The sequence below is a fragment of the Rasamsonia emersonii genome, assembly GCF_000968595.1.
Source record: "Rasamsonia emersonii CBS 393.64 chromosome Unknown ctg1118621760132, whole genome shotgun sequence".
NCBI classification, from domain to species: Eukaryota; Fungi; Ascomycota; class Eurotiomycetes; order Eurotiales; family Trichocomaceae; genus Rasamsonia; species Rasamsonia emersonii.
Genome location: NW_013563171.1, coordinates 36465 through 59473, shown reverse-complemented (window position 1 = coordinate 59473; position 23009 = coordinate 36465). Strand labels below are relative to the sequence as shown.

At 50.3% G+C, this 23009-nt stretch overlaps 11 protein-coding genes across 11 annotated transcripts; 5 read left to right on the top strand and 6 right to left on the bottom strand.

Annotated features, from left to right (window-relative positions):
- Positions 1-54: 54 nt before the first annotated feature.
- T310_4585 (Uncharacterized protein) lies at positions 55-538 on the bottom strand (the record flags this gene model as incomplete). The annotated part of the gene is made up of 3 exons (XM_013472562.1): positions 55-254; positions 380-439; positions 505-538. The coding sequence occupies 3 exons, from the start codon at positions 536-538 to the stop codon at positions 55-57; spliced, it is 294 nt and encodes a 97-aa protein (XP_013328016.1).
- A 233-nt stretch (positions 539-771) lies between these two features.
- Positions 772-2739, top strand: T310_4584 (uncharacterized protein; the record flags this gene model as incomplete). The annotated part of the gene is made up of 4 exons (XM_013472561.1): positions 772-787; positions 846-1136; positions 1213-1386; positions 1496-2739. 4 exons carry the CDS (start codon positions 772-774, stop codon positions 2737-2739), a joined length of 1725 nt encoding a protein of 574 aa, XP_013328015.1.
- A 1258-nt stretch (positions 2740-3997) lies between these two features.
- T310_4583 (uncharacterized protein) lies at positions 3998-4981 on the top strand (the record flags this gene model as incomplete). Its single annotated transcript, XM_013472560.1, has 3 exons — positions 3998-4239; positions 4284-4638; positions 4694-4981. The coding sequence occupies 3 exons, from the start codon at positions 3998-4000 to the stop codon at positions 4979-4981; spliced, it is 885 nt and encodes a 294-aa protein (XP_013328014.1).
- A 394-nt stretch (positions 4982-5375) lies between these two features.
- On the bottom strand, positions 5376-6970 carry T310_4582 (uncharacterized protein; the record flags this gene model as incomplete). The annotated part of the gene is made up of 2 exons (XM_013472559.1): positions 5376-6722; positions 6932-6970. 2 exons carry the CDS (start codon positions 6968-6970, stop codon positions 5376-5378), a joined length of 1386 nt encoding a protein of 461 aa, XP_013328013.1.
- Positions 6971-7895: 925 nt separating this feature from the next.
- On the top strand, positions 7896-9050 carry T310_4581 (uncharacterized protein; the record flags this gene model as incomplete). The annotated part of the gene is made up of 1 exon (XM_013472558.1): positions 7896-9050. The coding sequence occupies one exon, from the start codon at positions 7896-7898 to the stop codon at positions 9048-9050; it is 1155 nt and encodes a 384-aa protein (XP_013328012.1).
- A 644-nt stretch (positions 9051-9694) lies between these two features.
- On the bottom strand, positions 9695-10782 carry T310_4580 (Cytochrome P450; the record flags this gene model as incomplete). Its single annotated transcript, XM_013472557.1, has 2 exons — positions 9695-10495; positions 10552-10782. The coding sequence occupies 2 exons, from the start codon at positions 10780-10782 to the stop codon at positions 9695-9697; spliced, it is 1032 nt and encodes a 343-aa protein (XP_013328011.1).
- A 1315-nt stretch (positions 10783-12097) lies between these two features.
- On the top strand, positions 12098-12711 carry T310_4579 (uncharacterized protein; the record flags this gene model as incomplete). The annotated part of the gene is made up of 3 exons (XM_013472556.1): positions 12098-12310; positions 12380-12572; positions 12620-12711. 3 exons carry the CDS (start codon positions 12098-12100, stop codon positions 12709-12711), a joined length of 498 nt encoding a protein of 165 aa, XP_013328010.1.
- An 828-nt stretch (positions 12712-13539) lies between these two features.
- Positions 13540-14773, bottom strand: T310_4578 (uncharacterized protein; the record flags this gene model as incomplete). Its single annotated transcript, XM_013472555.1, has 4 exons — positions 13540-13693; positions 13898-13907; positions 14025-14678; positions 14734-14773. The coding sequence occupies 4 exons, from the start codon at positions 14771-14773 to the stop codon at positions 13540-13542; spliced, it is 858 nt and encodes a 285-aa protein (XP_013328009.1).
- A 1268-nt stretch (positions 14774-16041) lies between these two features.
- On the top strand, positions 16042-17144 carry T310_4577 (uncharacterized protein; the record flags this gene model as incomplete). Its single annotated transcript, XM_013472554.1, has 4 exons — positions 16042-16095; positions 16207-16248; positions 16463-16924; positions 17019-17144. The coding sequence occupies 4 exons, from the start codon at positions 16042-16044 to the stop codon at positions 17142-17144; spliced, it is 684 nt and encodes a 227-aa protein (XP_013328008.1).
- A 903-nt stretch (positions 17145-18047) lies between these two features.
- Positions 18048-19933, bottom strand: T310_4576 (Malonate-semialdehyde dehydrogenase (acetylating); the record flags this gene model as incomplete). The annotated part of the gene is made up of 3 exons (XM_013472553.1): positions 18048-18464; positions 18526-19163; positions 19237-19933. The coding sequence occupies 3 exons, from the start codon at positions 19931-19933 to the stop codon at positions 18048-18050; spliced, it is 1752 nt and encodes a 583-aa protein (XP_013328007.1).
- A 920-nt stretch (positions 19934-20853) lies between these two features.
- Positions 20854-22809, bottom strand: T310_4575 (Calnexin; the record flags this gene model as incomplete). The annotated part of the gene is made up of 5 exons (XM_013472552.1): positions 20854-21351; positions 21415-22068; positions 22126-22256; positions 22315-22597; positions 22681-22809. 5 exons carry the CDS (start codon positions 22807-22809, stop codon positions 20854-20856), a joined length of 1695 nt encoding a protein of 564 aa, XP_013328006.1.
- Between the last annotated feature and the right edge of the window lie 200 nt (positions 22810-23009).

Genomic DNA, 23009 nt, shown 5'->3' with positions numbered 1-23009 from the left:
TATAGTGTTTATTACGATTAGAGGTACTGAAAGAAGTGATTGAGAGTCGTGTCGTTAGCGCAATTCTTCCACTTTTTGCAAATCATGGGAGGAGGGCGATGTCTGGAGACACTGTCGGGAAACGGGAGCGAGATAATACGTACTTCGCATCACAGTCCGTACACTGGCGATCAGGTTCACGGTTTTGGCTTTCACGCTTGTGCTGTCATAGCTGGCACCGAAGGCAGGATCAGGCTGCGTGCGACCCCAGCCAACTGTAGAGAGAACAGATTATCAGTCACGCTTTCTTTGCTCATATGGGAAGTATATATCGAAGCCACGGAAGATAGCTAGGGGCGAATATGAAGAAGGGAAATCGAGGGTATCGGGTTTAGCATACTTCTTGCGAGAAAGCGGTCTTCAGAGAGTACGGCGATGGCGTTGATGATGAGGACGACAACTGTTGACAAAACGTCGTTAGTCAGGAACAACAGGGGTCTATTCTTGTGTGAAATAAATACGTACCATATACAAGCTTTCCTAAACCAAATAGAATCATCTTGAAAAGCAGTTGTGTGTGACAAGCCTGTTTTACAATGCAGTTTCACTCGAGTTGATACGATTTCGTGTTAATTGAAGCCGCCAGCATGCGGTGTTGTCGTGTTTGTTCGGTTTGCCTTCTCCGCACAGCGGTCCTTCCCGACCGTCACATGCGGAGAGACCATGATATAGTTCCAACAACAACAACAATTCCAGCCGCCACGAACCTCGTGCGGCGGCAATGACAGCAAGATGGCAAGACTGACTGGTGCGTTTCTTTCTTTCGTCAAGTCTTCCGACGTTCTGGCTGATCTACTCTTTGCTAGGTTTCATCCTCTTCTCGGCAATCCCCGCCGTCATTCTCCTCCACCTCCTCGTTTCCCCATACACTAAGGTCGAGGAATCTTTCCACATCCAGGCAATTCATGACATCCTGACCTACGGGATTCCTTTCCCCAGCCTCAGCAAGGATGCTATCTTTGCAAGATTTCGTGACCAATATGATCATTTCTCGTTTCCGGGAGCTGTGCCCCGGACGTTCATTGGGGCACTTGCCCTGTCGGGTGCCTCGAAGCCATTTATATGGTTAGATAGGAACGTGAATAGGCAATTGCTTGGTATGTTCATAGAGTACCATATCCGCCTCTTTCTTGCATAGCAAGTTCTCTGACATCTCTATTTCAAATCATCCAGCTCGAGCTATGTTGGGTCTCTTCAATGCATTCGCCCTTCTCTCCTACGCGTCCGGACTCCAACGGGCCTTCGGCAAGGCTACGGCCTATTGGTACTTGCTGTTTCAGGCAAGCCAGTTTCACGTTATGTACTATGCATCGAGAACTCTGTCAAATATGTTCGCGTTTGGTATCAGTATGTTCTGCCAATATCCCTTTCAATTGTCTCTACCCGTTGACGAAACGGATAATTGGCAATTTCCATGGACTCCTTCCATTTGTATCTTAATACTAACTCCCACCAGCCACGTTAGCATTGCGCCTACTTCTCCCTGATCCAACTGGCCCAAGCAGATACCACCAGAAATGCCGTCTGTCCCTCTCTCTATTGACAGTCGCTGGAATCATCTTCCGCTCTGAACTCGCTCTGTTGCTTGCAACACACACGATATTCCTCTTTGTAACAGGCCGCATTAGGCTGCTGCAAGATATCATCCCTGCGGGAGTGGTAGGCCTCCTTACCGGTCTGACCGCAACGGTGGTAGTAGATTCCTACTTCTGGCAGCAATTTCCTCTGTGGCCGGAGCTAGCTGCGTTCAAGTTCAACGTCATATCAGGCCAGGCCTCCGCCTGGGGCACCCATCCGTGGTATTTTTATTTTGCAAACTCCATTCCAAGACTCCTCTTAAACCCACTAACTTACCTGGTCGGGATCCCGTCGTCTCTTTTCCTCCCTTCGACTCGTCGGGCTTCCATATCTCTGGTTGTCCCGTCCTTGGCCTATGTCGCTCTCTACAGCTTCCTACCTCACAAGGAATGGCGCTTCATTATATACATTATCCCGCCTCTTACCGCGGCAGCTGCACTGGGTACCTCCTATATCTGGACTCATCGGACGAGATCTACCCTCTACCGTGTTCTCTCCATCCTCATTCCCCTTTCCACACTTGTCACCCTGCTAGTTTCAACCTTCATTCTCCTGCCAGCCTCTGCCGCCAACTATCCCGGCGCACACGCTCTTAAAAAGTTGCACGTCTACGCCCATGGCTCGCAACCAGTTGTCTCCGTCCACATGGGGAACCTGGCTTGTCAGACTGGCGTGACACGGTTCCAGCAGCTGCCGCCGCCGCCATTATTGCACATGCCCGGTCGTCCGGACTGGAAGATTCCGTTCCTAAAGAGCGGCGCCTCGACAGTGTGGAGATATGACAAGACCGAGGATGAACATCTCAAATCTACGCCAGAATTCTGGGACCGCTTCGATTACGTTCTCGCGGAAGACGAGCGAGAAGTCACCTCAAAAGTCAGTGATCCTAGACGGTGGGAGATTATCGACGAAGTAGAGGGCTTCGCTGGACTGCGAGTTCTCTCACCGGGCGAAAATGGAAAGGGGAAGCTTGAAAAGGAAGCCTTGCAAACTCTGCTGGGCGAGAACGGCGTCGCATTGTTCGACCTGGCCCGGGATACAATAAGGCGCTACATAACGAGGGGGTGGTGGATCGAAGTCAGGATGGAGCCCAAGATCAAGATCCTGAAGCACGTACGATAGAAAGATGGATTCTTGTTGACTCTAATTATTCACAGGGTTATGATGTATTACTATTTATATTACAGTGTTAACAGTATGGGTTTACATTGAGAATTCACTGCTTGACTCCAATGAAAAAAAAAAAACTGGCTAAGTCTTAGATATCCATCCTATATTGCATTCTAGAAGTTGCCCTTGTCAGACTGAGGGCTGCTGCCTCTGCTAACTTTAGCCTCTTGTTACAGCTTTCCTTGATCTGAGGCACAAAACTTTTATCTGCATGGCACAGGCAACGCAGGCGCCAGTTGCCATGCATCGCACTACTCCTTAAGGATCTGTCGCTTCTTCCTCGCGCGCCATTGGCAGTGCTTTTTCCTGCTCCTCGGTCCTGCGCCCTGACCTCACTTCGCCTGTCCCTCAAAGGCCTGACATTGTAATATTCTCCAGTAGGAGCTGACTATAATGAAAGCAAGGCAAGGCAAGATAACATCAGGATGATTATTGTACTATGTAGAAGCTAGATACAAGAGTCTAGTAGCAATGTTATAGTAGGTGTATATCTATGCAATAAGTAGTCACGTTATTATACTTGACACATACTCTACTTATACACAGGCCAATGCTACCACTATGTACTCCGCAAAATAGTTGGCCTGAAACTATATCATATTACATCATATCCATAACTATCATAAAACAAGACTTACTTAAGCTTTCATTACTAGCATTTAAGCTTAGGGCCTAATAGGCCCAAACAAATTAGTAGCATGTCTTGAAAATTCCAAGTCTAGATTAGACGCAGTGTTTTCAGGACCTCTGCTCCCCTGCTCTGCGTGGACGCCTGGCGCTGCTCGCTGCCTCGCGCCCCGATGCGATTCGACGTCGACTTGGCCACAACTCCCGCTCAGACGAGGCCAGTCACTTTGTTGTTTGATCTTCACCTTTTCCCTGTCTCTCTCTCTCTCTTTCACTCTATATACTCTTCATTTACCTCGCTGTTTGCATTATCTAGTTATCGTCACCACAGCAGTGCCTGCTTTCCCGATTTGGAAATCGGCTGGTCAGCGCCTTCACTGTTAACGCATTCCTGTACCACATTGTGTATACCCTGCTCTCGTCTACGTCAATTCCCCATCGGCCCGTCCATCCTGCATGCAGTATAATCCTTCTTGTGGCAATAAGAAATTCTCCTTGGGCAAGTTGCCCAGGAATTGAATTCTCCATAGCGCCCCTGGCGCGACGCTACGTAACTCGACCTTCTGGTACTCCCAACCCCACGATGCCGATTGATCGTGCCGCCGTTCGCAATGGCAGCATCTACGACGGTGCTACAGGGGCCAGTTGGGGTGGAGTGAGACAAAACGGCGCCGTCACAGAGGCTGTGTTCCTCTCGATTCTCTCTGAAATTCTGCTCGTTGCACCCGCGCCAGTCACTGTCACAGTGAGAGCTTCAGGGCGAACTGTCTTGCCGACAAACAACCCCCTTGAGCCTGGCGCATATGATGTTTATTGCAACGGCAGGTGTTGTGATCTTGAAATAAATTATGGCCAGTTTAACTAACTAGGATAGGCTCCATCGAACTCACCAACGAACCATGGGTACATCGGATCATGTCGCATAGTATATCGGGACGCGAGGACAGTTTCAGTGCTCAGGTACGCGCACGAGACGGAAAATGTGTCCTATCTGGCCTTCCAAACCTGAATGCGCTCTTTGGTGACTGGTCTGGCTTTGAGAGCGCCCACATTTTCCCGCTCGAGAAGGAAAACATTTGGTCTGAGGACAATTTCGGAAGATGGATAACTAATATGGACAATACGAATGGTGTCCCGAAGATCAACTCTTGTCAGAATGGTTTACTCCTGAGACGGGATCTTCACCAGAGCTTTGATAACTACTTAATCTCGGTGAACCCAGATGTGAGTGACTTTACAGAAGATATTTTCATTGTTCTATCCTAACATTTATTTGAAGGACGACTATAAGATTATAGTATTCAGTCTTGATACCTTTGGTCTCGATGGCAGAAGCCTAGACCCTGTATGTCGCAACCCAGCAGACCCGAACCATGTATCCGACGAGTTACTTAGGTGGCATTTCCGGCAATCGGTACTTGCGAACATGAGAGGAGCTGGCGAGCCTATCTTCGAACACGACTTCCCGACAGGAACTGATATCATGACGGAGATCCGGGAAGGGCCTTATGCGAAGGAAAGGTTCGAGATGGAACTTTCTTCGAGGTTGCGTGCATTCGATGTTTGATGCGAACCGGGGGATCGTGTCGAAGTCGTTGAAGAAGAATGTGTTATGGCTGTACAGGAGGCCAATCCACGGGGTTATGATGTTATATTACGGAACAGTATGGGTTTACAGTTTTTTTTTTCTTCAACCCCCTTCAAAAGTGTACACACACAATGCAATACAGTTCTTACTTAAATGCCATATCAGCCTAGACGTGTATAATGAGTAAGAAAAAAAAAGACGTATCTAAGAAACCGTAGAACAGATATGTATTAGTGATTCAAATGACAATGCGACAGAGGATATCATTGTGGGTATCTAGGCAGCTATCTAAAAGGTGATAGAAGCCTCTGGGGCGGTTTGAAGTACAAAAAAAGAAAGAAAGAAAACTAATTACATCTCACGAATGGAGGAGTCAGGTCTGATTCTCCAACCGGGCCAGTCTCGTCTCTAGGTCCTTGACCCACGGGCTGATAACGTCAATATTCTTCTTCATGGCTGCCTCGCTCTCCTTCACCTTCTCCTCTACAACCCGCAGTCCCTCGCGCCACTGCTCGATCTCCTTGCTCAGCTCCGCCTGGTCTTTCTCCAGGGCGTCAAGCGTCTCGCTGGCCTGGGCGGCACCGGCGTGGATCGCCCGCAGGGACCGCAGTCGCTCCAGCACGCTGGGGAGAAGTGGATGGAGGGACTGGATGGTGGGCAGCGTCGCGTACAGGGCCTGGATCTTGGCAGCTTGTTCGTCGCGCTGCGTGGACGCAGGGTCGGCGACCTCGGTTGCGTTGGACGAGGATGCCGACAGATCTGAGGGGAGATCGGCTTGGACCTTCGCTGCATTTGCGGCTTTGGCAGCGTCCATGGCGCGCTTGCGTGAATTCGCCAAGGCATCCGCATCGGCCGTGAGCTTCTTGATTCGCGCCGTCAGAGCCTCGATCTGAGGTGTCGTTCCCGCCGTGGTCGCGGGCCCCGAGCCGGTCGTGGGAACAGCGGGCGCTGGTGCAGGACCACCCAGGGTGCTGGTCAGGGCAGACAGTCGAGATGTGAGGTGCTCGAGTGCTGGCAGGACAGGCTGAAGCGGTGGTTCCGAGTTGCCCTCGCCTATGAACGGATTGGATGACGTCGAGATGCCCAGCGCTGCTTCGACGAGAGCCAGGCGAGCATCAAAAGAAGCGGCATGTGCAAGAAGGCCTGAAGGTGTAGAGGTTGCCGCGGGGCTGTCATTGTGTTCTGACGTGCTGTTGTTCTTGTCCTGGGACCCAGCCCCAACCGGTTGTGAGGTAGCTGCCAACTTCTGCGAGAGGATTGTATCTGCAGTTATCGCATTCCCTGAAGCACCACGCGTTGAGGCATGGATGTTGTCCAGCGCTCGGCTCAGTTCCTCCAAGCCGTCTCCGACATCCGCTTCGTTCTCCGGCTGTTGTTGATCGGCCTTTGTCGACTGCTGCTCCTTGCGCCGCGCAAGCTCCTCCTTCAGCTCCTCCGCCTCTCTCCGCAGACGGGCCAGCTTCCGTTCAAAGGTCTCTTCTTCGCTGTCGCTGAGATCCCCCACCTCCTCCGTTCCGTCGGCGCGTCTGCGCGTCCGCAGGGTCTTGGTCCTGTACGATTTGCGCTTCGTAGCGATGGTATCGGAAAAGTCGACATCTCGAGTATCGACGCTGGCCCGAAGGAAATGTAAGCGCGCCTCCTCGGCATTGAGACCGTTGCGGTCGATGTCCGGGTTCGAGGGGACCTCGTCGTCGGAGTCGTTGGTGCGGACAGTGGCTGTCTGTCAAGCTGTTAGGAGCCAATCGAAGTGAATTCAAGTATAACATAAGCGAACCGGGACTGTCGACCCTCCGTCCGTCAGATCTGGCGTTTCGTAGACATCTGGCGCGAGGTCCTATTCGTAGCAATGAAGGGTATCCGTTAGCGCAATCAAATCAATCTTGGACTGTGGTCGGTGATGGTCTGCAGCAAACAAACAGCAACACCCACCAGATCTGGAAGATTGGCATATTTCTTGTTCAGCGACATGTCTGTCTGGTGCCCCTGACTTGGACTCCTGTCGTTTCTGTGCTGGTGTGACGGTCAGGAGCAGCAGCAATCCGGCGTGTTGATGCGGTAAGATCTGGCGGTTGTTTAGTTAGTTCGGGACCCGCCAGGGGTTAGTTTCTATACTGCACGTCAGTACAGAGTACGCCGAATACAATTGATATCTTTCTCTCTTCCTTAAAATGATTTTAACACAAAAGAGAACTATAATATTGGTGGAAATTCAAATTAAAATAAATTGACTGCCAAGACACTAAAGCTCATCATCAATGAATTCTACTCCGTATGCTCATGCTTTTTATTCAGGGTCCTCCGTCAGAATTCACAATATGAAGTCAGAAAGTTGGCCATTTCTACCTGCACTTGCCATTCTATACCGAGAAGAGGTTGGGTAGGGTGCCAGTGTCAGCTCAGCTCAACTCCCCATCCAGCCAGGCTGCATCAGGCAGTCGGGTAGAGTGACGTTTCACTGTTCTCCCTCTAAGCCTGAGTCTTGTTCTCTCATACAATCTCCAACTAACCTGAATGACTTCCATTGAGGCGTTTCCCTATCACCTTCGGGCAGAGGTCCACCATACAAGCGAGAGACTAATATGGATAAGTGGCGTGTATCCCCGCATTACTCCTTGTATGTCGCAACCTCGCAAAGCTTCTAACACCGCGCTAACTGATATTAAGCGATGGTTATCACACGCGGCACGGTCAGAACTCCGTAACACAATGTGTGGGGGACGGACTCCCCACATTGATATCTTACCAGGACACCGGTCTGTCCTTGCTCAGCTATCTCGTCCAGGAGAGATATGTCAAAGATATAAAAGACGTCTGGTAGCCATTACGCTGCGTTCTATTCCTGTGCTGTCAGCGAGTGTATATATACGATTGCGACTTTTCTAAGACGAACACAATGGCTCAATCCGGAGAGATCAATCCAGTCCCTGCACCTCCATTGAATGCGCCGGCCTCATCGAATACATGTGAGCTCTGGGCCATTGATGCGACCACCGATATTCTCGTCCCTACCGTCTCATTGATCGAGCCCGAAATCAAAGGCCATGAATTCCTCAACCTGCCCACCTTTGCTTTCTACATCCACAACCCCCGACTCAACAAGCGCGTTCTCTTCGACAATGGGGCGCGCAAGGACTGGTGGAATGTTCCTCCTCGTGTCTTCCATAACCTCAAGACCAAAGGAGTGGCTGGCATCCGGACCACCTACGATGTCTATGACATCCTCGCCGCTGGAGGAGTTGACCCCAAGACGATCGACGCTGTCGTCTGGAGTCATTTCCACTGGGACCACGTGGGGAATATCCAGCTGTTTCCCAAATCCACCGATATCGTCGTGGGGCCTGGCTTCAAGAAAGCCTTCTTACCGGGCTACCCAGCTGATCCAAAATCGCCGTTCTACGAGGCCGACTTTGAGGGCCGCAATCTCCGCGAGATCAAATTCGACGATTCTCTGAAGATTGGCAAATTCCAGGCTTACGACTACTTCGGCGACGGAAGCTTCTACATTCTCAACACCCCTGGACACACAATCGGACATATCTCAGGCCTGGTCCGCACGACTCCTGACACCTTTGTCTTCCTGGGGGGTGACATCTCCCATTTTCCGGGCACGTACCGGCCCACGCAGTATGTTCCCCTACCAGAGGTGCTTCCTGCGGAGACGAAGCTGGACGCGAGATTTTCCCTGCCCTGCGCCTGCTCTCTCTTCACTGCATGCCATCCGAACCCGTCGACCGCGCGGACAACGCCTTACTACCACGTGTCCCAGCATCAGGACTCGTGGTACGATGACCCCCAGCAGGCGCAGAAGTCGATCGACGGCCTGATGGAATTCGATGCGAGCGAGAACGTGTTCGTGGCCATCGCCCACGACCCTGCGCTGCGAGAGGTCTGTGAACTGTTTCCGCACGCTACCTTGAACGAGTGGAAAGCGAAGGGCTGGGCACGGCGATCGCACTGGCATTTTGTGAACGAGTTACCTATCGACGGGAAGCCAGGACGCCCGAAGCTTGTAGAGGGATTGCTCAAAGATGGGAAGCCCGTCGAATAGGGTGCGAAAGCAGCAGATCGGAAGTGAGAAGTGTATCAAATTGGATATATTGTTGCTTTCATAAATAAAATAATTCCAGCACTTTTTAATCTGTTAGTATATCTAGTATTTTAATCTTGTATAAATGAAATTTAAATAATCTCCTTTACTAGACAACAATAAAACTGAAAAAAAAAATCTACTATTGTCATCTGGCTATTCATGCACAGCCAACCCCTTGTAGTAAACAGGAAAATTATCAGGTAAGCATGGTCAAGCGGGGATTTGTATATTTATAATAACTTAAAAGAAGAAGCATGAGTCCAGATTCCAATTAGATGTACAAGCCTTCAATTCCCTGGGCAGCTTGAAAAGGGAGCTAATTACATTATAGGCATTATATAACTATAAACTGTAGCCTATAAATATTAATAAACCTGCTATAGCCAGCAATAAGAATAATAATAATTATAACTCACATTTTATAATTAAATTTATTGCAAGTTATAATCTATAGTGACTAATAGATTATAAAAGTAAATATAAAAAATGCTAGCTTTATAGATTTTATAGACTTTTATAACTAAAAATAACTATTTTCCTCAAAAGTCACCACTGCAGCCCCTCGATCTGCTCCATACTCCTCTGTCTACCCCTTCCACCCCTCAAAGCGCGCTCGCCATAATCCTCACCCCCTTCGAATCCAGCTTCGGCATCGCAACCTGATAACCATGCATAAATGCCACATCACTCTCATCCGTCTGCCACAATCTCATTTCAAACGCCTTTACCAGCGCCGCTGTCACGAGATACAGCTCAGCGCGCGCCAGGTCGATGCCCAAGCATTTGCGCCCGCTTTTGCCGAACGCCATCTGGAACTTACGGCGCTCGCGGCCCGCGTCGCCAAGCCAGCGCTCCGGGTCGAAGACGAAGGGCTCTGGGAAGATGCATTCAGCGGTGTGCGAGCTCAGGGTGGTTATACTAATGGGTGTGCCCGGGGGGATCGTGTAAGATCTGCCGGGGCTGGATGGGGAGGTGACGTAAGAGGACGGGGTGTAGGTGAGTTGCTCATGCGCGATACGGGCTGTTCGGGCAGTGACGCCGAAGGAGAGGCGGTTGCCTTCCTCGATGACTGCTGAGAGGTAAGGGAGTTGCTCGAGCTGGGTCCAGGAAGCGGGTGTCGGGACTGCGCTGAGTTCGGTGCGAAGCTTGCTGAGGATCGAGGGATTGGCGAGAAGGTGGTAAAAGATGATATTGAGGGATTTAGCTGGTGATTCGGTTCCGGCGAGGACTAGGAGTGCTCCCTCCTGCTGGAGACGTAGTAAAGACTTCTCCGATGATGGTAAGACGGGACTGTCAAGTACAGAGTCGTACACTGACTCTTTACCTGTTGGGCCCGGCGGCTTTCCACCGGAAATTCCAGACGATTTAGCTTTCATGATGCCGACCAGCTCGGCACGAACTCTCTGCATCGCTCTGTCAACAATGATGCATTGCTTGGTGATTAAGTCGGGGAACTCACATCAAATAATGCCAGCATGTCGATCAGCCCGGGCGGCATCATTGGCTTGCTTATTGATAGCGGAAGAGACTCGAGGAAGTCAGGAAGCCAGGGGAAGTGCTTGTTGATGTTGATTCCCATTAGAAGCTCATAGCTATTGTGGCGGAGTGTAGCAGCCTTTGTCTCATCCGCAAGAATGTCGGTCTGATGTGCGAATAAGAAGTTCGTGACGACACTGTCTTCTATGAGCATTATGCCGCCTCTATAGTATCAAATTCATACTCATTGGAAAACGCAAAGAATGCACCAGATAGATTGATTGGCGTCTTTTCGGCCGCATGTTTCGCGATCAACTGACACAATTGTTCGACCTTCTTCGTGATCAAGGGTTCCAGATAGAGGACATTGCGTTTGCTGAAGAAGGGGCTGAGGGCTTCATGACGCCTTTTATGAACATCGTAACGTGCCGTCGTGCCTACGCCACCAGGAACTCGCAAGGTCCTCAGTTGGTAGTCATACTTGTCTCTGCGTGACAGTGACGGCGCATATACCGTGTCTAGGAAGCCGACAACGTTGACGTGGATTTCGTCTGGAGTGACACGGATGATTGGACCTAAGCAGATATTCCGTGATCAGTCAGGATGTCCCATCATACTAGTAGGAGTGCTTAAACTGCTGAGATCTACCGTATTCCTTGTGAAGCTCCTGAATCTTGAAGACATATCTGCCTTGCTGAATGGCATCAAAATAGAACTCGTACCACCAGGTCAGTGCTGCAAGCCTTGGTCCTGGTATGTGGGCCAAGGGATGGAAGTAGAGCCGACGGATGGCTCCAGCAACGGTCAACAGCAACGACAAGACCACTGTTGTCTCTATAGGAATAATTTGCACAACGTCAACGGAGTACCTCGGTCTCTTGACAGACGTCAAGCACTCGGAATCAGTTATCTGCCTGGTCCTCCACGACGGTGTAACCAACAACCTTGGAATCTGCGCCGCAATCCACAATCTCAGCCGCATTCAATGGCTCAATACATTACACGGCTGACCACCTTCACAAAGCCCCCTACATGCGACCATCACCGACCAGAGGCGATCGCATCCTGAAATAGTAAGCGCGGCTGCAGGTGACAGGCTGAGCTGAAGCAAATGTCTTCCTGCGGACTGGAGGGCTACTAACACCATCGAGCTGGAACCTCGACAAAGTACTCGGATGATCTGACATGCCCCATGTTGTTGGGTCGGATGATACTCGAGATGTTGTTCATGCTTGCCTGCGTGGCTATCTATAATGCACCAAAGCCAAATAAACAGTCTGTGAAAACCAAACCACTGTTGGGTTTGACTAGATGCGCAGTATTTCAAGAGACGCCGCAATTGGCTTTGTAAACTGTCACTGTTAGCTTCACCTTGACCTCATGCTTCATGCCACTTAGCCTTTTTGTGGGCCGGCCTGTATGTCTCAAATACTCACCGTTGATTTTCTGTAAACTTGTGGAACACAAGCATTCCAGGACAAGGTCTGTCTCCCTCTCTTTTTGGTGCTGGCCCACTGTGAATATCCAAGATGTTTATTTCCATGTCCTCTAGTGCAATCACTTCCAGTATTTGCCGTCAATCCAACCTGAACCCAGCTGGGGAAACAGCAGTGATCATGTCCAGCGTCTCAAGTATTAACGAGAATCTGAAGACTCCTGTGGGCAATAATATTGGGAAGTACCATTTAGGCAGTGCCAGCAGCAAAGACAACTCTTTGGATGTTGACCACAAGAAGCGCGTGGTTGAGCGATGGCTGCTGAATCTTTGTCAGGAGTTATCAGCCAGTTAATATGCTATGGAATTTGAACAGGTCATCAGGTACCTGAACTGGAATGAATCTGCTTCTATGGCTTTCTTTGAAGGTGGCCTCAAGGAAGATATCAAGGATATTCTGTGCATGAAGGAAAGACTAAGCACCTTACAAGCTCTCATGGAGGAGGCCGTCAAGATTGATAGCCGACTACATAAGAGAGGACTGGAGCCTCCCGACTCACCCACTCAAGGTGATTTGCTCACCCAGCTTCATTTATTTATACTCACCCTACTGTAGTTACCACTACAATGCAATCACTACTCAGACTTGACTTCACTTCTGCTTCCAGATCTGACTCTATTTATCTCTTTACCGACGTCACGGCCTGATCGGCCACGACACACTCTCTGATGTCTTGGGACTGATGGAGGAAAACACGATGACCTCCTTCCTCCTTAGAATCTACATTTTAGAGCTGCTTCCATCAAAACATACAGAACGTGCCTTCTAATGTCGATAGTTTCCCAGGTACAATGTACATATCTCTTTGAGTTTCTCTTCTTTTACTTTTCTTCCTTAATCATCACATTCATTATTTAATGATCGTTAACATCAAACAATCATCACTTTACTTCTCATCAATACTTCTACTCCAATCTTTTCTCTATTTTTTTTAAAAAAAATGGAGTTGTTCACGGGTGTACATGGATGGGCTATACTGGTTGCCATCCCATTGTCTTTATATGCAGGCTTATTTATGAGCTTATTATGGTCCCAATATGGCTCTTTGAAGCAAACAAGGCCAAGAAGTACGATGATTTCTGACTTTTATTTTCTCTTGAATATTTATCTTATAGATAAAATACTGCCCTATTATCTTAGAAGAGGCTTACAAAGAGCTGTGACAATTGCCATGCTTGATCAGACGACCGCACCATTTACCAACATACAGGCCAGCCCTAGGTAACTATCTTACAAGACCTATCTCAGAATTCAATTGCTGATTGACATCTTCAGTGGTTGGTCTGGTCTCCAGAAAAAGAGTGTTGGAAGGCAAGTATCAACATGCCTCTCCCCAAACCCATAACCGCCTTTCAAATCTGACAGATTAGCCTCTAACCAGCATACTCCATGCTTGGTCCTCATCGCGTCGATCATCATGATGAACAGCAACACCGACATCTCGAGGTCAAATATACGTGTTCATGCCAGCGCTTTCAAGAAGAACTGGAGGAGCGCGTCTCAGGCCTGTCATAGTCATCTTTCTCTGCCGCTACGACTTCTATTTGCTTCGTCTCGCCTGCTTTCGCGTGTTCCAGAACTGATTGCAAATAAGATATACCCGCCATTGATCTGCGCTGCTCGAGAAGGCTGCATAAACTGCATCAGTGATTATTATGTATTTTATGTATTTCTCTTTTGTTGACAAGAAGCCTCCGGAAAGCTGTTGGAACTGCTATGAAGGTGGTCTTGGCTATAAAAGACGTAAGTATCTCTTCTGTATTTACTGTAATACTCAAGTCTACCTCTTAAAGCTTACTTGCACTGAACCAGAACAATATCCTTAATCCTTACAATATACGCACTGGATAACGTGTCACTTCTTGGATGTCATGTAATTCCTAAGCGAGAATTCCACGAAAGCAATTTAACCCTCCCCGCCCGGTCAAAAAGAACCTATTCTAAGTAAGATAAAGCATACACTGCCTCTGTACCTCATTCACAGTCCCAGCTTGCTTCCTGCCGTATCGTTTATTAACGGACTCGGTGAACCCTGGGTTGAGCTTCGAAAATCCCCTAGACTTCACACAACATTGACAATAATAGGTCGAACAATGCCCATATATGGGTTTGACTTTCTTCTTATTTTTGAGAAACCTTAACTGACCGGGACTTGTCGGTTCAGGATACGTTCCCAATAGCTTCTCACAACATCCACTATCCCGTCCACAACAGCCCCCTTTAGCTGCGCAGGCTTTCTGTTCTTCAACCCATGCCAATGTCATCTTACCTCGTTTCCGGCGTCTCTTCAACTCCCATTCCCGGATATAGGGACCTTTGGGTTTTTCGGAAACCAGCTGCCCTAGCGCCACCTGATGGAGCCAGTATGCCTGGTGGAGTTCGCTGAGCTTCTTTTCATAATCCTTCTTCAGTTCAGCAAGGTCCTTTGGGCTTTCGCTTTTGATCTCCGGTTGCTCTTCTTCTCCCTGTACACTTCCCAGAATTACATCAGGGACTTTCCCTGTCAGATATAAGATCTGCTGTTCTTCTTCTGCGGCGATCATGTATTGGAGGATGGCAACGCCAGTCTTCTCTTCCTTGGTGTATATTGAAATCCACTTCTTCTCATCCACATCTGAGAAGTCCCAAAATTTATTAGATTGCGCGAAAGGGAACCGCTAAACAGTCACAGTGAATCCCGACCAGGAGCTGTTCGAGAATTTTGAGCATTTTGACAGATGCCTACCAGTATGGTAGGTGTGAAGGTTTCTGATGAATTGTTCTCCTTTTTTTTAAAAAAAAAGCAGTCGAGATAATAATGAGTAGGGGCCAGAAAAGCAGTCTTGGGCTGAGAACCTGCAACATGGCAATTTGACAGGAAAACCAAAGGAATTGCAAGTCTTAGGAGGTAGGAGATGAAGTCGAGAGTGATGTGTATTCTCTTAATTTTTTTCGAGTCGAAGGGTACCTTAATCTAATATATATATGTGTGTTAAGAGACCGGAGTTGATGACATGATGATGGCTCCATGCCGCTTTCATGGCCAAAAAATGAGTTAGATTTGTATAAAAATAATAGATCCTGTCCAACCGGTGGGCCCTCGTTGCCTGATGGAGTCTCCTGCCTACCACGGATCCAAATCTGTTCTACATATCAAAACTTCAGTATGAGCATTGGCTTTTACCAAGTCAATGACGAAAATGAACATGTGGATAGGTAGATATTTCGGAGATCAATACTGACCTTTTCTGTGCCAAATAAAGTAGGCAGCAAACAACTTCTGCCTGAATTTTTGGATCACATGACGACAATTACTCTATTTAGTTGACCTCTTACTTACTGTTAATACAAAGGGAATGTTCGCCCAGTACTTCGCTCTCTTCTACCTGCAAGGCCATCTGCAAGCAAAAATATAGCCTGCATATGACACATGCACGTGCTTATTAAACCGCATCAATGATATGTTGTTGCCTCTGTACTTGCAGGAGAAGAAGATGGAAATCACGTGCAGGGCGATAAAGATGTAGACGCGGGCAGGAAGGAGCCGCGGAGTGCCTGCACGGGGTAGACTAACAGACTAATAATAAGTCACAGCGATGAAGGCTGGCGGGGTTGGCTGCGAACCAACTGCCCAGCTAGGCAGGCTCGGAGATGGATCACTTGAGGCCGTGGGGCGAGCCTGCCGTTTCGGGAGCTCCCTTGCACATGTCTGCAAGGCGCTGCCTCGGAAGATCTGAAGCTTGCCTGGTTTGTGTTCCCCGCCTGATAACCATAACAGTACATAATAGTTAATGTTAGTAAACCACCAACATTGCTACTATTCTTCTCGTCTGCAGGAACAATTAATTCTTAACTTCCCTTCTTTCCCTTCGTCGCTATAATAGCTGCAGCCGTTTTCGTCCCCCGAACAGAAATACAACGATCCTTATATTATTCTACGCCATCCTATACCCCGCCTCCAGAGCAGTTCAGCCCCTCCTTTTCTAAAACCAGGCATCATGGCTGCCCCCGCAGATGTCACCATTCAAAACCTGAGTGGCGTTTTTTCAATGGTAAATACAATGCTCTTCTTCAGAATGAATGACATTGAATGTCATGGAGGATGGTTCCTCTTTACTGCCGTACGAATGTGACTTGCTGATAATGATTCCTTCGGAGTACAGGACAAAGCCAACTCCACGGATCCAGACGCAATTCTGCAGCTGGTATGTTCAATTTCAGTTTCAACCCATTCCAGCTACACATAGCTGGAAAATGCCTGTCACCTTCAATGATGGACATGCCAATATGCTCTCCATTGATGGCGGGAGCCTTTTCACTTTCATCATAAACGCTGGGAGCTCACCCCTGGCCCGCCCCCATGCCGTGTTATGAATTGAACGTGCCGGCTTTGTGGAAAATACCTAATCCGAATTATAGCAAGGAATCAGCTGGATCGTCCGCAAAGCCATCCAATATGCGACCGTCACCCTCCACGTCACCCAGTACACTGAGACCGATCCCGAAACGTCGAAGCCCGTTGTCAAGATTGACATTTCCCAGGTCACGACGGGTGGTCTGAGCGGCACGACTGAGAAGCGTGTCATGAACTGGACGGAGAGGGAGCACAAGGACCACATCTTCGGCACCGTTGTTGGAAAGAGCCGCTTTTTCCGCGGATCCAAGGGCGCTGACGGCAAAGTGCGGCCGAACGTCGACGTGCAGACGAATGTCCAAGATGAGAAGGTCCGCAGGTTCCTGAGAGGCGAGATCCTCGCCGATGGAACCGAAGTGGAGGGTTTTCTGGTTGAGGAGCCTACCGGTGATGACCTGGGCGAGGGCGAGGGGCTCTGGCTGCAGAGCTTTGTGCGCAACGTGGACAGCGGCTGGACCGCTGAGCAGGTAAGTATCGTATCTTTATCGACTATTATTTCCACATCATGTCCTCTCTACCGTTCCGTCTCTTGGTTACATCGAAGCTAACGGTCAACCCTAGATCTGGGGCTTCGAAATTGTCAATGGCGAACGCCGCTACACTCGCCGTATCGCCGTTGCAGACAAAAACGGAAACTACCAACTGGGCCGGATGGTCTACTCCTTCCAGGGACGCAAGGAGCAGTGAAGGATATGCCTATCTCTATCAATTCGTCCTGTATTTTCCCGTGCTATGAGCATCAAGTTAGAAGGACGTTTGTCCTGGAACTTCCCTCAGGGTCATTCGTCATGCCGGATTAGTTTCTTGCACTCAAGATCCTAGAAGTCCAATGACTTTATCCGTAGAATGATTCCCACGAAGCAATTCATTCAACATCATTTCTTCCAAGTAAGAAAAATTCTGGCTATATTTAATATCAGGGGGAAGTACTTAGAGGATATGGTTTGATTCTCGATAATTCCTCGGCTTAGTTACGCGGTCACCAATCAACGACTAAGTCCGATTCTCTCCTGTCATCGTAGTCAAGTTAATTACACATAGAAGAGATCGAGCCACTTCCGCCATACCTTTCCCCCTGTCAAGCTCAGACAGTGTTACAATGTTAGGAAGTCCCATCCCATCCGGCTCATCCTCATGCGGAGGAAAAAGAGGTCAGTCAGTCAGTAAGAATGCCTACCCACCAAGGTCCTTACCCTTGTCGTTTTACCTATTCATCATCCCTCTTAGGTTATGGACAACAAAAAAAAACGCAATGCAAGAACAAGAAGGAACGAACGAATAATCTGGAAATATTCGTAATAATGGTTAACTAAATTAACCACCTGCATACTAACTACTACAATACAGTACTTAGACATATGGGACAACAGAATTCGTTGATTTGATTGCTTCGTTTTGCCTGGAAATCGATCCATCGCGAATTCAGAGAAACATATACCGGAAGAGGACCGGAGGAGGACGAGGCAAGGGAGATAAAACAAATTCATTGTATTTTTTTTCTTTGGAATATATATTTCATAGGATTTTTGAACCGCCTTTCCTTTCCGTTCGTTTTTGTTCTTTTTGTTCTCTTCTTTTGTTGTTTTTTTTTTACGACTGCGTCGGCATAACGACGCTAGCTTTGCTGTGAGTGGCGTCCTCGCTGCGCCAGAGACTCGTCACCGTCTTCTGCTGCGTGTAGAACTGCAGACCGGGCTTGCCGTAGAAGGTGTTGGCACCGCCACCAGCGACACTCTTCTTGTTACCGGTGAAGGAGAACATGGGCAGCGGCACGGGGATGGGCACGTTGATGCCCACCTGGCCCGCCTCGATGTCCTTCTGGAACCGCGCCGCGCTGGAGCCGGAGCGGGTGAAGATCGCGGCGCCGTTGCCGTACGGGTTCCTGTTGATGAGCGCGATGGCGTCGTCAAGCGTGGGGACGTTCAGGCAGACCAGCACGGGCCCAAAAATCTCCTCCTTGTAACATGTCATCTCCGGGGTGACGTTGGTGATGATGGTGGGAGCGACCTGCATTGGATTGCAAACGTTAGGACTACCCAAAGCTGTGTCCAAGAAAAGAACTACTCACAAAGTTGCCATTAGGATACTTCTCCGGCTTGTATCCACGTCCATCAAGGAGGATCTTGGCCCCTTCCTTCTCCGCGCTAGCGATGATATCCTCGATCCGCTTCTTGCTCTGCGGGCTGATGACAGGACCAAGATCGGCACCCTCTTCAAACCCTCCAGTCACCTTGAGCTTCTTCGCTCGTTCCGCGAGCTCTGGCAGCCATTCCTCGGTCTCCCCCACCGTGACCAGCGTGCTGAGAGCCATGCATCGCTGACCGGCCGCGCCAAAGGCAGCCCCAGCAATTGCATTCAGAGCGTGGTTCTTGTTGCTGTCCGGCAGGAGAGCAGCATGGTTCTTGGCTCCCAGGTTGGCCTGCACCCGCTTGCCGTTGGCGGAGGCACGAGTGTAGATGTATTCACCAGCGCGGTTACCGCCGACAAAGCTGATGGCCTTGATGGCGGGCTCGTCGAGGAGAAAGTCTACCGTCTTGGTTGTTCCGTGGATGATGTTGATCACACCGGGCGGGAAGCCTGCTTCCCGGGCCAGTTCTGCGAGGATCATAGCAGCTCCCGGGTCACGCTCAGAAGGCTTGACAATGATACAGTTTCCGGTAACGGTAGCAATCGGAATACACCACAGAGGGATCATGGCAGGGAAATCTGAGGGAGAGCATTTAGTCAGTTTCGGTGTCATAAAATTTACACGGTGCAAACTGATTTGTGGCGGCCTTACTGAAAGGGCAAATGGCTGCAACCACACCCAACGGCTCTCGATAGCTTCGAGTCTCCATGTCCTTGGCCACTTCGAGGACCTCACCCGTGATCTGGGTGGTGATGCCACAGGCGGTCTCGGCGACCTGTAAGCCGCGAAGCACATCGCCCTTGGCATCTGCAAAGGTTTTACCCTGTTCCAGGGTAATCGAAGCAGCTAGACGGTCCCAATGGGCGCGAATGAGCTGGACGAACTTGAAGAGTATCTGCTGCCTGGTGATGATGCTGGTTGCCCGCCATGCGGGGAAGGCCTTCTCTGCGGACTCGACGGCGGCACGCAGCTCCTCGTCAGTGCTCTGAGGAACGCGGGTCACCAGATTATTCGTGGCTGGGTCATGCACGTCAATCCAGGTGGTCGCCTTGGAAGGCACAAACTCATTATCGATGAAGTTGGTAGTGTCCAGTGGGTTCTCAATGCGCTCGTGCGTGGTAGGATAGTTAGTGGGGGTAGAGGCAGCAGAAGTGGTCGCAGCAACCAGCTGGCGAGCAGTTGCATGGAGTTGACGGGAGGCGATGAGGGCAGGAGCTCGTGAGGAGGACGAGGAGACATGTGATGTTGCAGTTGCGGCTGTTACTGCGGGCCTGGATCTGAGAACAGTGCGGGGAGAAGCCGTGTGGAGAGCGGGGATTGCCCGGGCAAGGGAGCGACGGGCCGCCATGATGGAGGGAGAATTGAGAGAGAGGAGAGAAAAGAGAAGGAGGGCACAAGGACGACAGAACGACAAGGGAAGAGATGGCCTGCCTTGCGTGAGGCTCAAGGAGGCAGATCAGTGACCTGGGGAATGCAAGAATGCGGTGGACAATCGCCTCTTAAGAGGCGTTGCTAGTTCTCCGTACTCCGTAGCTAACCCAGCACGCAGCAACCTTACTCGCCCGAGTGGGCAATCGGCCAACTGCCCGAGGACCCGCGGGCCTCGGTGGGCGCTGACTGGCCGCCGTCGCCGAGGTGTCGATAACCAATCAGAAGCGGTGCAGTGTCCTATAGATCTCGCCTGATAAACAACGGACAAGGGACAATGATAACAATAATTAGACATTGTTAACAATTACCAGTGATTTCTATCACCTTGAGATCAATCAGACATAACATTTTCATGGGACAATAGCTGAGAATTACTTAGGTGAGGCAGCCCCTGGACACTCAACGCTTTCCTCTCTGAGTGGAGAGGGGGGCTCACTTCCGACGATAAGCGCCGGCATCTTATCCAGGGCCTCTATCCCATACACCCATGGGAATTCATTCCATCCTAACAATTCAATTGCTCCACGAATGTAATGCTGAGGCGACTAATCAATACAGAAATTTAGTAGCAGCAGGAAGCAGAAACACAGAAACAAGCTCGCGCTGAACGCCCCCGTGGGCCTGTGACAGCCCAGATACCAGAACTAAGTAAGAAAAGAAAATGTGTGCCTTTTCTCTCCACCACAATCTCATGACTACTTTTACATATGCCGTCATCTACGCCCAGGTAGATTGGGGGATGATCAACCCATTCTTTCTAGCGTTTTCCCCGGGACAGTAGGCTCTAGCAGAACTTTTCTGGTACCTTTTCCTCGACTCAAATGTCCGCGTCCTCTCTTACTCGGAAGAAGACTTGGTGTTCCGCTTGGTCGCTCCGCTCTTGGTGTCTGCGGAGGAGCTGACACCCTCCGCCGACTTCTCCTTCGCAGCGCTGGCTGCCTCCTTGCCCTTCTGGGCAGCTCCCTTTCCGGCCGGAGCCGGGCTGCTGGCGCTGATGGCACCCACGATGAACAGAATCGTGGCAAGCAGGATGGCGCCCAGGCCGCCTGCGACCTCAGGAACCAGCTTCACCGCCTGGATAGGGTTCTGCTTGGCCTCGGTGACAAAGAGATCGACCTTCTCACGGATGTAGGTGAGCGGGGCCTCCTTGAACGAGACACTGGTCTGGGCCTTGTCTACAGGCTTAGGCTTCTGCGCCTCCTCCTCAGCAAGTTCGATGGGCTTCTTGACGTCGAAGGTCTCCTTACGGAACGCCTCCGCGTCCTCGACCGAGTGGCCGATGTAGATGTTGTCAAACAGAATGTCGTTCTGCATGGTCCAGATCTCGAAACCAACCTGTCATTTGCTCGTTAGGATCCATCGGAATTCTCTCTCTGATAGACATGGTTGGCAACTTACAGCACCGATGGGCTCAAAGTTGGCCGGCGTTTTGTCCTCGAAGTAGTTAGGGTTGGGGATCTTGCGAGGCGCCCATGGTCCTTTGTAGGCCGGGTTGTCGATCAACGGCGGAGTCCACTTGCCCTTGTACGCGGGGTTCCTCTTCATCGGGGGCTTCCAAGGACCGCATCCCGAGACCTCGCTACACTTGGGGTTGGGGATGCTGGGAGGGATCCAGTCACCGTCCTCCTCGTCGTCCCAGTCCTCGGGCTTCTCCGCCTCCGGATCAGGGATGGTAGTGGGCTCATCCTCCAGCCAGTCGTCAGGCTTGGTGGCCTCCTCGTCGACAATCTCGTACGGGGCGTCCTCATCCCAGTCATCAGGCTTCTTGGCATTAGGGTCGGGGATCTTGGGCTCATCCACCCAGTCATCCGGCTTCTTGTCCTTGGGGTCATCGATCTCCTTGGGAGGGTTGACGGGCGGAGTGAAGTCCTCCAAGAGGGTACCATTCTTCGCAGATTCACCATCAATGAGGATCTCGAAGGTCTGGTCAGGCCTGACAATGAGCGTGTACAGAGTCGTCAACTTGGTAGTACGGGCAGCTGGAGGTGCCTTCAGATGCTTCTCCTCGTACTCGCCCGTCTTGGGGTTCTTGTGCCTGAAGATGAAGTGGACCTGTCAGACCGGTCAGCTCTGTTCACATTCCAACTGACGATGAGAGAAAGGTCGCACCTTGTTGGTAGCTCCACACTTGTCGGGACCGAACATGATGACATATGGAGTAGCATTGGAGAACTCCTCAGCGTGAAGCTTCTTGTTATCCTGGAGAAGCTTCATGTAGGCACCACCGCAGACCAGAGAGTCTTGCCAGGCGCACTAGTTAGCAATAGCCTACAGCTAATGGAGGTGGGTATCGCGTACTCTGCAGCTTGACCTCGTACTGGACGACCAGAGTCTTGCCCTTGTTGTCAAGCTTCTTGGGGAATTTGGCCGAAATGGCGTGGTGAGCAGCAGCGTTCTTCACCACCAGACCCTTGTCCCCTTCAATGCCCTTAAAGACAGTGGGCTCCTCAACAGCCCACTCGCCAACGTAGGCCCAGTCCTCATCAGACTTGGAGTCCTGCTTTTTGGCGTGGGAAGGAGTCCATCGGCGATCCCAGTCATCGGTGAACTGCTCCAGGAAAGGAGCTTTGATGGTGGTGGGCTGGTGGTAGGTACGTCTGGTCAGCGAGTGATCTCCAGCCGCCTCAAGACAGACAGTGAGAGCAAAAGAGCTCCACGACATACCGTGAAGGTGGGACGCGCAATGCCCGTGGAGGTCGCATCTGGGGCAGCCTCCGACTCGTCCGCATGGACGTAGCCCAGCAGCGTCGCCGAAGAGAAAATGGCCGAAGCCAGGGCAGCGTTGAGACGCATGGTGGCAGACGGCGCTTTACGGGGAAATTGATAAAGACCAGAAGAGGACCAAGGCCAGCAACCCTCTTTCCAGGGTGAGAGGAAGAGAAAAAGAGTGCCGAGCGAGGCAGGGAGGGGCACAGCACAACAACAGCACAGCACAAGGAAGGAAGGGAAGCGTGGAGGAGAGAAAGAAATGTCGGGGTATATAAGTTGAAGCT